Raw genomic sequence first — 11,487 nt, 5'->3', positions numbered from 1 at the left:
CAAGAAGAGTAAAGTCTTATGTTTGTGATAGATAGTGGACATGATAAATTGTAAGATGATGTATAACTGAATAGTTATGTTATGTATAATGATATTGAGGATTAGAAATTGTGCTTGACCCTATAGATGTTGTAATCCCTTTTGATACATGATCTTAATGTTTATGGATGACTATGTTTAGTCAACTCATAGAGGGGGTCAAGTTTATAATTATGATTATGTTCAGTGCATGCACAAGTTGAGTTTGGCGTATGATAGAATGTATGAAAGAAAAGTTTTAATTTTTATGTATGTTGTTGATCATGTATGGGATTAAACAGGTTTACAGGTTGCATGTTAGGCTTGCTACGGGTCTCGGCGGCCTTAAACCGATCTGGATCCTAGCGCCGGTAGCGGTACGATTTTCGAGTCGTTACAATATTAGTTCAAACCATCTATTCATCTATAGGTTGTTTCCTTGTTATTACTTGAAAAAAAAAAATTCTTGATTTCAACCTTGTTCTACCTAATAGTTATCAGTAACTTCTATTATTATTATTATTATTATTATTATTATTATTAGGAAAAGGTTTAAAAAAGAATTTGGTAGTTTTATTGACTTTTTACTTCAAGATCTATTATTTCATTCGTATCAAAATAGTACATATTAGGGGTGAGCATTCGGTCGGTTCGGTTCAAAATCGAACCGAACCGAATAAACCGAAAACCAAAATTTGAGTGTTTATGAAAATCGAACCGAACCGATTTTGGTTAGAAACCGAATCGAACTGAATCGGTCTGATTCGGTTCAGTTCGGTTCGGTTTGATCGGTTTCAATTTTTAATATTTTTTTATTTTTTACACTTTATTTTTAATATTTTAAAATTTAATTAAAATATTTTAATTTTAATATGATTTAATTTCTATATATTATTGAAAAAACATATTATTATTACTAATCGGTTCGGTTCGATTTTTTCGGTTTTTTCTGATCAAAATCGAACCGAACCGAAATAACCGAAATTTTTGAAATTGAAAACCGAACCGAACCGAAATATATAAAAAACCGAACCAAATTTTCAAATCGGTTCGGTTCGATCGGTTTTTTCGGTTTGAACCGAATACTGCTCACCCCTAGTACATATAGCATTAGATCGTTAGTAAATAGTGAAAATTTTTAAATATCTTCAAAAATGTTGATATGAAAATCATATCACATTATACTAATTTAACACAAATTAAACAATAGACCCTGAAATGAAAATGAGTGAAACCACAAGATACTTTTTTATACTTTTTCTTTTTAATTAATAATTATATTTTATTTATCACGTAGGCATTTCTTAACGTTTTAAAAAATTATTGCTATTTGTTAATGGTACGATATTACAGAATGAAAATGAGTGAAACTACATGGCAATTTTTTTGTACTTTTTCCTTATTATTATTATTGATGTTACATAATATTTGCTTCAAATAAGTTATGAGCTGTCACCACAATCAAAGGGCCACATGGCAATAATTGGATAGGTGGGAAGCCTGGTTCCACTATAGGAAAATGAGACTCGAATGCTTTAACACCTGGACTATCATCAAGACTCGCCCTCTCCCAATAGACCGAGTCTTAATACAGAGTTACCATTATCAGGCACATTCCTATTTTGCCAGAGATCGCAAGATTATCAACTTATTTAGCGATTATCAAGTAGTCGACCACATCATCGCCGAATTTCCAGGAAACATTATATTTATCTCCATTTTCTTACAGTATAAAAGGAGAATGACCCTAGAGGCAAAACTACGCTATTTCTAATACTACACAAGTTTTAAGTAGTTCATTATATTTTCTTTGTCCTTAAATATATTGACTTGAGCATTGGAGTGGCTACCGTAGGTACCCACCACCGCCTCACGCTTCTTTTTTTGCAGGTTCCAGTCAATTACGGCATAGTTCCCTTCCGGCCACGTTATTAATCTAATTTCAGTAATATCATTTGGTTCCATTGCTCGGAAGATCCATTAAACCCCCTTTTTTGGATTACAACTAGTCCCCTATCATTTTTTTCACTTGAAATAGCCAAAAGCCCTACAACTACTGACAATATAGCTACCAATGAGGGAATCATCGTTTCCTCTATCCCAGATAACTGGGAGAATACGCCTTTAGTAATTAACAAAACGGACCTTAATAATTTAAACTACGAGCAAATACTCCAATATATTCAAAGGTTATAGGCAACTATTGGGCAGTATAAGGCTCGAGAAGAAGCATCTAAGATGGACCCTGGAAGAAGGGATGAAGCCTCCGTAGACACTCCAAGAGCCCAAACGGAAGCGGCCAAATTACAGCATAAAGGTAAGTCCAAATCTAAAGATGAATCGAATGAGGTTCCGAGAGGAGTGGATTGGAAGCTAGTATGGGTTGTTCAAAGATACCAAAGATAACAGGAAGAGGATTTTAGTTTAGATGGGTCTCGACTCTTTCGAAAGAAATACTAACGAAAACTTTTCTCACTAAGTTTAAGTTGTCCAGTTTGGATAAGTATGATGGAATGGCAGACCCTTGAAATCATCTAGCCATTTTCAGGACGACCATGCAGCTCCAAGATGTAAATGATTTTGTGTTATGTCGAGTGTTCCCATCGACACTCACGGGTTTGGCTAAAAAATGATATCAACATCTAAGTCCATGTTTAATCCAAAACTTTACATAATTTATTACGATATTCAAATCTAGATTTATCACTTGCATACCTCCAAAAACGCTTTCCTTGGACATGCGAAAGATCTGCCAGAAAGAGGGCGAGTCTTTAAGGAGTTTTATTTCTCGTTTCTATACTGAAGCCATGAAGGTAGAAGAGTTGAATCATGAGATAGCATGTGAGGCGTTAAATTAAGGGACCTGTAACGTCAAGTTCATGGATTCCTTAATCAAAAATCCAGTAGCGACATAACAACAACTGATAGATAAGGCCTAGAAGTATATTAGGTTGGATGATGAGATCCAGACACTAAGAGAAGACAAAAAGACAAGTCAAAGGCTAAGTCAAAAGTCTGAGAGATGAGCTTATAAAGGGGATCACGGGAGCTACCCCATCTAGCGAAAGAAGGACGAATATAGTAAGTATAAGAATTACACCCCACTAAATGACTCACGAACTCGCATATTGATGTGGATTAGGAAGAATGATAAAGAAGTTAGGTAGTCGTCCAAACTTAATCCTGAGAAAGTGGACAAACGAGATAAGACCAAATATTGTCGCTTCTATGAAGGTCATAGTCACCCCATTTCTAACAAGCAATTTAGTCTTACCTTCGTATGTAAACGAATGATATTCTTTTAATAATAAAGCCAACGAAGTATTTTTACATGGTATGTTCTTTAGTCACAAAGCGGTTTCTGTCAGACCACTCAAGCATTGGACCCACAAACTAAGGTCATAAAGCAATTTTTGCCAGGCCAAGTCACATGGCGATTCCCGCTAGACCACTCGGGCGTTGAACTCACGAACTAAGCCCATAAGGCAATTTTCGCCAAGCCAGATCACAAGCCAATTCTCGCCAGACTACTCGGGCGTTGGACCCACGAACTAAGGCTATAAGGAATTTTCACCATGCTAGATCACAAGGCGATGCCCGCTAGACCACTCGGGCATTAGACCCACGAACTAAGGCCATAAGGCAATTTTCACCAAGTTAAGTCACAAGGCAGTTCCCAGCAGACTACTCGAGTGTTAGACCCACATACTATGGTTATAAGGCAATTTTCGTTAGACCAGGTCACAAGGATATTTTCGCTAGACCACTCGGGCAATGGTCCCACAAATTAAGGCCATAAGGTAATTATTGCCAGGCCAGGTCATAAGGCAGTTCCTGCCAAACCAGTCGGATGTTGGACCCACGAATTAAGGCCGTAAAGCAATTTTCACTAGGGCACGTCACAAGGCCGTTCCTGCCAAACCATTTAGGCATTGGACCCACGAACTAAGGCCATAAGACAATTTTCGCTAGGTTAGATCACAAAGCAATTCTCGCCAAATCATTTGGGTGTTGGTCCCACGAATTAAGACCATAAGGCAATTTCCACCAGGATAAGTCGCAAGGCAATTCTTGCCACTCGGGCGATTGGTCCCACGAATTAAGGTGGTAAGGCAATTTTCACTAGATCACGACTTATAACCACCAGGCAAGCATCCACCATAACTTATGATTGGTCGCTGAAAATTCACTAAGTTCCTTAGTTCATGGACCTAAGACAGGCCAATAACTAGACATCATAAATAAGTGTTAGCCACATGAGCAAACTTTTTTCCTCAAGGAAAAAATTATATGCAAAAAATATGAACGACAGACAGAGAACATTCTCATTAAATATAAAAAGATTACAAAAAGGCAAGGTCATCAACCTCATCCGCCTGAGTCTCCATTACAATGATATTCTCAGCAGGAGAAACTTGGTCACATGGTACATTTACATCACGCCCATTCTCGAAAAGAGTATCCTCAACATGCTCCCCTCCACCCTCATTGTCCTCCTCGAAGAGGATATCATAAATCCTCAAAAGAAGAACGCTTCATCAGCTCCTTCTTCACAAAATCTTGGCCTTGAACAAAAATCTTGGCCTTGAACAAACATCTCCTCGCCTTGGGCCACTGTATCCTGGAGTTTCGCCTCAAGCTTGGCTACCCTGGTGGAGGTAGCCCGAGCCTTCTCCGCCTGAGCCTGGAACTCCAAGACCTGGTATTGCAATAAGGCCACTTGATCCTTAGCAGACTTAGCCCGACTCTTAAGACCTAGGTTAGAAGCATGGGCCGCGTCAAGATCAACCTGAAGCTTATCTACTGAATCTAGGGTCTCCTTCATCACACCCTCAACTTCGACCACCCGAGTCTTTAGATTTGAACATTCTTCGACCAAAAGCTCCCTGTGCGTCTTATTTGCACCAAATTTTTGCCTAAAAGTTCTAAAATGCTCCTTGATCACATAAGCACAAAGGGCACCCTTCAGTGCAGAATGTATAGCATTAATAAACAGCTTGTCCATCTCAATTTCATTTAAATGACGGCAATCTGCAAGCTGCATAGCACTCTTGATCAGCAAGAGACTCGAGAAGGGTCACTAAGGAGAGAAGGCGCTCTGTTTAGCACTAAGGCCAAATGTTGGATGTCGGCAAGCAAAGAAAACTCGACCCCAACATTCACAGGAGCAGAGGAGGAAGGGGCATCAGCAGGGAGCACAGGGGCTGATTTAGGAACAGAGGCACCCGAGACTAAAGACTCAGGTTGAAGGGAGGCCAGTTCCTCAACCGTAAATTGGGAAGGAGGAGAGGGAAGTACAATCACTTCCTCTAAGAGGCGAGCACACTTAGCGGGGGGAGTGGCAACCTCAACAACAATAGTCTTGCTCTTTCAAGCAACACGCATCGCATCAGCGAATCTACTTGACCCAGCCATATCTACAAATAAAAGGAAAAATAAGTAAGATATTCAGTTTAGAAAATAAAAAGATGAAAAAGGAAGTACCCTGATCTTGAGGTAAGAGTACATTGGGCGAGAGAGGAGCGCGGGTCCTGTTCATCTGCAGATGGCTCTGCTAGGACAAGACAACATGCCTGGGTAATATCAATCTTCCTCAAGGCTTTAGCCATCGCCATAAGGGAAGCCAAAGCCTCATCTTCCTTTCTCCTCAGGCAGACCTCATCTTTCTTCAACTTTATCCAGTAGTGTCAGCTAGTTTGAAGACGCCCAAAACCCCTTGGAGTACGGTGGCGGAGAATAAAAAATTTATTCTTCCACCATTTTAAAGAAGAAGGCATCCAGGCAAAAATGTTCAAGTACTTTCGACTTCTAAAGTATTAGAACTCATCATCCTTATAAGTACCCAGTTGGTACAGCTAGGAGAAAAGTTTTATGCTTGGTTCAATGTGATTGTTAAAACACACGAACCGAAAAGTTACCAAGATACTCCAACTGTTAGGATGAAGCTGAGCAACAGAAAGTTTGTGAAACCGAAGGACCTCCATAAAAAAGGGGTCTAGAGGGAAATGAAGACTCGCATTCAATTGTTCCTCGAAGGCCAGGATAGTGTCATCAGCAGGAATGGAGTTGCTAGCACGAACGCAAAGAGGAGCAAAAATTCAAAAAGAAGTCCGAGGAATGTGATAGGTATCATACAAATGATCCACATCATTATCCGAGAAGATAGACAGGATGTCGCTAAAGGAGCCACCATCGTTCTCGAAGGTCTCCCTCAATAGAACAATGGAGGTCTGCACTCAAATGGGACCGTCAGAGGAGCTGAAAACCCTGCTAGGGGAGGAAGAGGTGTTCCTATCCATAACAAAAGGATAACAAAATTACTATAAATCAAGTAAGGACTCTAACAAAAAGGGAATCACAAAATGAATTCCTTTGAAAAAGAAGTCGCAAAAAAATGTAAAAATGATGCTTAGAGAAGACGATGGTTATAAAAGCAATTTCGACGGCAAGTGATAAATGTGGCATGATAAACAGTGCAATAGCCATCAAAAGGACCACTGGGCAAAACGATGTGAGTAGCAAGGAGTCAATCTTGAAGGACCACGCGTCCCAAAACTCGATAGATGTCTCCTTCGAATATGAAAAGAAAATAAAAACTAATGAGGAGACCTCTGATATTACATAACATCTGCCCAAAGTTATGAGCTGTCACCACAATCAAGGAGCCACGTGGCAATAATCGAACAGGTGGAAAGCCCGATCCTACCACAAGAAAATGAGACTCAAACGCTTTAACACCCGAACTATTATCAAGACTCGTCCTCTCCCGATAGGCCGAGTCTTGACACAAAGTTACAGTTATCAGGCATATTCCATTTCGCTAGAGATTGCAGAATTATCAACTCATGTGGCGATTATCAAGCAGTCGACCACATTATAGCCAGATTTTCAAAAAATAATATATTTAACTCTATTTTCTTACAATATAAAAGCAAAACAATCATAAAGACAAATGTACTCTATCTCTAATGCTACACAAGTTTTAAGTAGTCCATTACATTCTCTATCCTTAAAGATACTAACTTAAACGTCAAAGTGACCGCTATGAGCACCCATTAACGCCTCACTCTCCTTTTCTTGCAAATTCCAACCAATCATGGCACAATTCCCTTCCTAACACATCATTTATCTATTTTCAGCAATATCAATTATTATTTTGAAGCTAGAAAACACCTCTACCTTTTATCAAAATTTAATTAACAAAATGATGAACTCTTGCTCAAGAAAAAAAAACTCAAGCACATGTCAAAAGATTTCTCTATTTATAAGTTCAAATTTTATTATATATTATTATTGGATTCATAGTACAAGAGGCAAGGATTTGAACTATAACAAATTATTTCTTTAAAAGGACCGAAATATCCTAACAATCAAATAGCTGATTTTGAGCATGCAGATATAGCATAATGATTTTTGAAGTCCTGGATGGAAGGATGAAACCATAGGCCAAAAACAACTTTTTTAAAGCTGCAACTAAATCAAATGTCAACGATTGATGGTGCGTGCAAATGGGCATAGCAGGAACAACAAGGCTTTTTTTTTGCATGATTGTCTTCTCTGTCCCATGAAAAAAAAATAGCTGATTTTGAGTATGCAGATAGTACATAATGAGTTTGTATGAAGTCCTCCAAGGAAATGATGCAATCATAGGCGAAAAAACAACTTGTTTATAGTTGCAACTAAATCAAATATCAATGATTTGATGTGTGTGCAAATGGGCATTGGAGGAACAACAAGGCAACCCTTTGCATGATTGTCTTCCTTGTCCTATGAATCCTAATGTATAAATTCAGATATGGCTAGATAATCCTTTACCATTGTATTTATTTTTTAGAATCTATCACAGTAATTTGATCACATATTGGTATGCAGCACATTACAGTAGATGGATCAAACCACAACAAGTAAGCGGAAATAACTTACTTGTATGCAAATAAAGGATTTAGCATTTGATTTTACAAAACCCAACCAGATAAAAAAGATAGGCTAGTTTGCAGTCTTCAGGCACAAATGGGGCAAAGCACCAGTCCATTCTCATTACAATCAGGACATCTGACCACCAGCGTCCTCCCCTGCTTCTGCCCCAGCTCCTCCTTCACCACCATCACTATTTTTGAGCTTCCGTTGCAGGAAAAACATGGAAGGAATCTCACATCCCCACACCCATCACACACATCCCCTGCTCTCTTCTTTGGTAACCCTTGTAGTAGCTCTCCCATCTTCCCCTCCTCCACTATCTTCATCACCTCCTCCACCCCACCCACATAACGTCCCTTCACAAACAGCCTTGGCGGCACTGTCGCCTCTCTCTCCTTCCCCTTCATCAACTCTCTTAACTCCTCTCTAAAGCCGAGATCCATCGACACGTCTCTTTCGCAAATTAAGACCTCAAATCCTTCAATTGCTGTGCGAATAAAATTGCACGCCTCAAATGTCTTTCTTATTCCCCTCAATGTCGTTGTATAGATCACAACTCTGTTTTCTCCGTTTGGCGGACACAACTTCTCATATCTGTCCAGCAAATGCGCATTATCTTTCAAGGGGGTGGACCCAGGTGTAGAAGTGGCGAAACCACTGTTCTTCAAGGGCTTCAAGATATTGGATTCAAGAGTTGGGTTGAAGGTAAAATTGGGATTAGAATTTTCTTTCTCTGTTGAAGCGGTCCTGTCTTTCTTGATAATGGGAGAAAAACGGAAGCTTTCATTATCCAGACCAGACATGAGCTCCCAAGAATCGATTGTTTCAGGGCAATCTGATCGTAGAGGTCTGGGATCGGGACAGAGAGATTTAGGCTCGCAAAGTGGGCTAGGGAAGATAGAACCCAGGGTGAAACGAGCGGGTGGGGTTGGAGGAGTGGTGGCGGCGGACTGAGGAGGTGGGTCAAGATTGAGGAGACCATAGGTGGTGGAGGTGAGGGAGACAATGTGGTGACTGAGTGCTGAGCTGCCAAGTTGAGTGAACTCGTCATCGTTGTTTAGCAAATTGGAAGATACGCAGCCCATAGGAAGAGTGAAGCTGGCTGTTACGCGAATGGATGATTGAAATTTTTCAAATTTTGAAGAGAGGCAAGTGCGCAAATGGTAAGAGCAGTAAGAGAATGAGGAAGAAAAGGGCGTTTGAGGTTGGAATTTGGAAATAGTAATAATTTAATGCAGTTAACAGGAATCATAAAGATGTATTTTATTTTTACTCTTTTTAGGTAACTGAGTTTTTGAATTTTTAGTGGACGCAGCACCCAACGCGAAGCTTTGGGCGCTCAAACTCCTTTCAAATTCATTGCAAGGACGTGGAGCCTTCTTGTTGGCGGTGGTGTATTTAATTCATTCCCATTTTCAAATCTATTCATAGGAAAATAATTTTTATAGGAAAAATTGCTAGTAGATTTTTTTTAAAAATATATTAAAATATTTTTAAGAAATTAATCCTTTAATTTTTAAATTAATATAATAATTTTTAATATTAAAAAGAAAATAAAATATTTCTCTTTTCTTATTTAATAAATAATTAAAAATATTTTATATTTTTCTTCGACTTCTAATAATTAAAATTAATAAAAAATTAATCAATAAATTTTTTAAAATTTTATAAATATTTAATATATTTTTTAAAATTAAATAATCGACTAATAAATTTTTAATAATATAAAAATTAATTAATAATTTTCCATTTATATATAAGCCAACTTTTCAAAATAACTTTTCCAGAATTTGACACCTAATTATTTAAAAGAATTCAAAATTTTGCCATGTAGCATATCATATTTTTTATGCTATTATTTTATATTTTTTTATATAAAAAATTAATTTAAAATATTAAAAAAATTATTGATCTCTAAATTTTAAAAAATATATAAAAATATCATAAATATTTTTAAAAATATATTAATTAGTTTTTCTGTTAATTTAATAGTTAAATATTATAAAAAAATTTTAAAATACTCTCGATATAAAAGTAATTAATTAGTTGATTTTTTATAAAATTGAGAAACTAACTAATAAATTTTTTTCAAATTATAGGGATTAAATAGTAAAATATTTATTTAAAACTAATGGAAGAACTAACTAATAGATTTTTAAAATGTCCAGACGTTTTAATGTGTTTTTAAAATCGAAGAACCAATTAGTAAGTGATATGGCCGAACGAAACTATACTGCTATTGGTCAATCTAAAAGAAGAAAATATGATGTGGTTGGCACTTACAGCAACCATTTTGACGCTTAAATCAATAAACTGAAAAAAAATGGCGAAGCTAAAGAATTGTTTAGAATTTAAGAGTAGTTAAATAAGAATTACGTAGTTTTGTCTCTGCAATTATTAGCTTTTATATTGTAAGAAAATAGAGTTAATTATAATATTTTCTGAAAATTCAGCTTGTGCCGGCTAGTTAATAAGGGAACATATCGACTAATTGATCGGGGATTCCGTGATTACAGGCGTAACGAGATCTACGGGATTTTGTCTGCTAACAGTAACTTTATGTGAATACTCATTCTCTTCAGGGAAGCATGAGTCTTGATGAAGAACTGGATGTTATGGTATCCAGGTCTTCCTTTTCACGGGTGGGACCGCGTATCAACTTATCTGCCCAAAGTAAGCTATGAATTATCACTACAAAATAGGGGCTACGTGGCAGAGATCTGGCAAGTGAGAAACACGGTCTTGCCTGAGGAAAGAGAAATCTGAACACTTCAACATCCAATTTGACGATAAGGCTCGCCATCCCCCGATGGGCCGAGTCTTGGCATAGAGTTACCATTATCAGACACACTTCCATCTTGCCTGAGATCGCGGGATTGCTAAGCTTATGAGCTAGTGATACCCCTTATCGAATAGTCGGCTACATCATCATCGGATTCATAGGAAATGTTATGTTTATCTCTATCTTCTTGCAATATAAAAGGAGAGCTGTCGCAGAGACAAAGGTACGCTATCTCTCATTATACACAAGCTCTAAGTAGTCCATTACATTTTCTCTATCCTTCAAAATACTGACTTGAGCGCCGGAGTAGCTGCCGTGGACACCTACCACTGCCTCACGCTTTCTTTCTTGTAGGTTCACATTATTTAGTTCTGTTTTTGGAAAGATCTATTAAATTCTCTTTTGGATCACGACCGGTTCTTATCATTTTTCCTTACTCAAAATGGCCGAAATTATGCATGTCATCACCGGAGGCCTGACAAAGATAAAGAGAAAAGTAAGCGAGTAGCAGAGGATGTCCTACCTGTTCATCAAGAGTCATCGACCAGGCAAGAGGCAAGGTTCGACCTTGCGGATAAGACGATCAAATTCCTCCAAAATGACACACTGATTGTTAAGATTTTACTAAATTGGTATGAAGTAGTCCATTACATTTTCTCTATCCTTCAAAATACTGACTTGAGCGCCGGAGTAGCTGCCATGGACACCTACCACTGCCTCACGCTTTCTTTCTTATAGGTTCACATTATTTAGTTCTGTTTTTGGAAAGA

General features: G+C 37.8%; 1 protein-coding gene across 1 annotated transcript; it reads right to left on the bottom strand.

Annotated features, from left to right (window-relative positions):
* Positions 1–7,906: 7,906 nt before the first annotated feature.
* On the bottom strand, positions 7,907–9,171 carry LOC110623178 (uncharacterized protein At5g39865). The gene has a single exon (XM_021768110.2). The coding sequence runs from the start codon at positions 9,018–9,020 to the stop codon at positions 8,019–8,021; it is 1,002 nt and encodes a 333-aa protein (XP_021623802.1). The 5' UTR covers positions 9,021–9,171; the 3' UTR covers positions 7,907–8,018.
* Between the last annotated feature and the right edge of the window lie 2,316 nt (positions 9,172–11,487).

Source organism: Manihot esculenta, chromosome 1 (genome assembly GCF_001659605.2).
Source record: "Manihot esculenta cultivar AM560-2 chromosome 1, M.esculenta_v8, whole genome shotgun sequence".
NCBI lineage: Eukaryota > Viridiplantae > Streptophyta > Magnoliopsida > Malpighiales > Euphorbiaceae > Manihot > Manihot esculenta.
The sequence above is the reverse complement of the archived record's forward strand: the minus strand, read 5'-3'. Positions and strand labels throughout refer to the sequence as shown.

Bases quoted from the DNA above. Each gene is read 5' to 3' on its own strand.
- LOC110623178 (XM_021768110.2), bottom strand. From the start codon at position 9,020: ATGGGCTGCGTATCTTCCAATTTGCTAAACAACGATGACGAGTTCACT.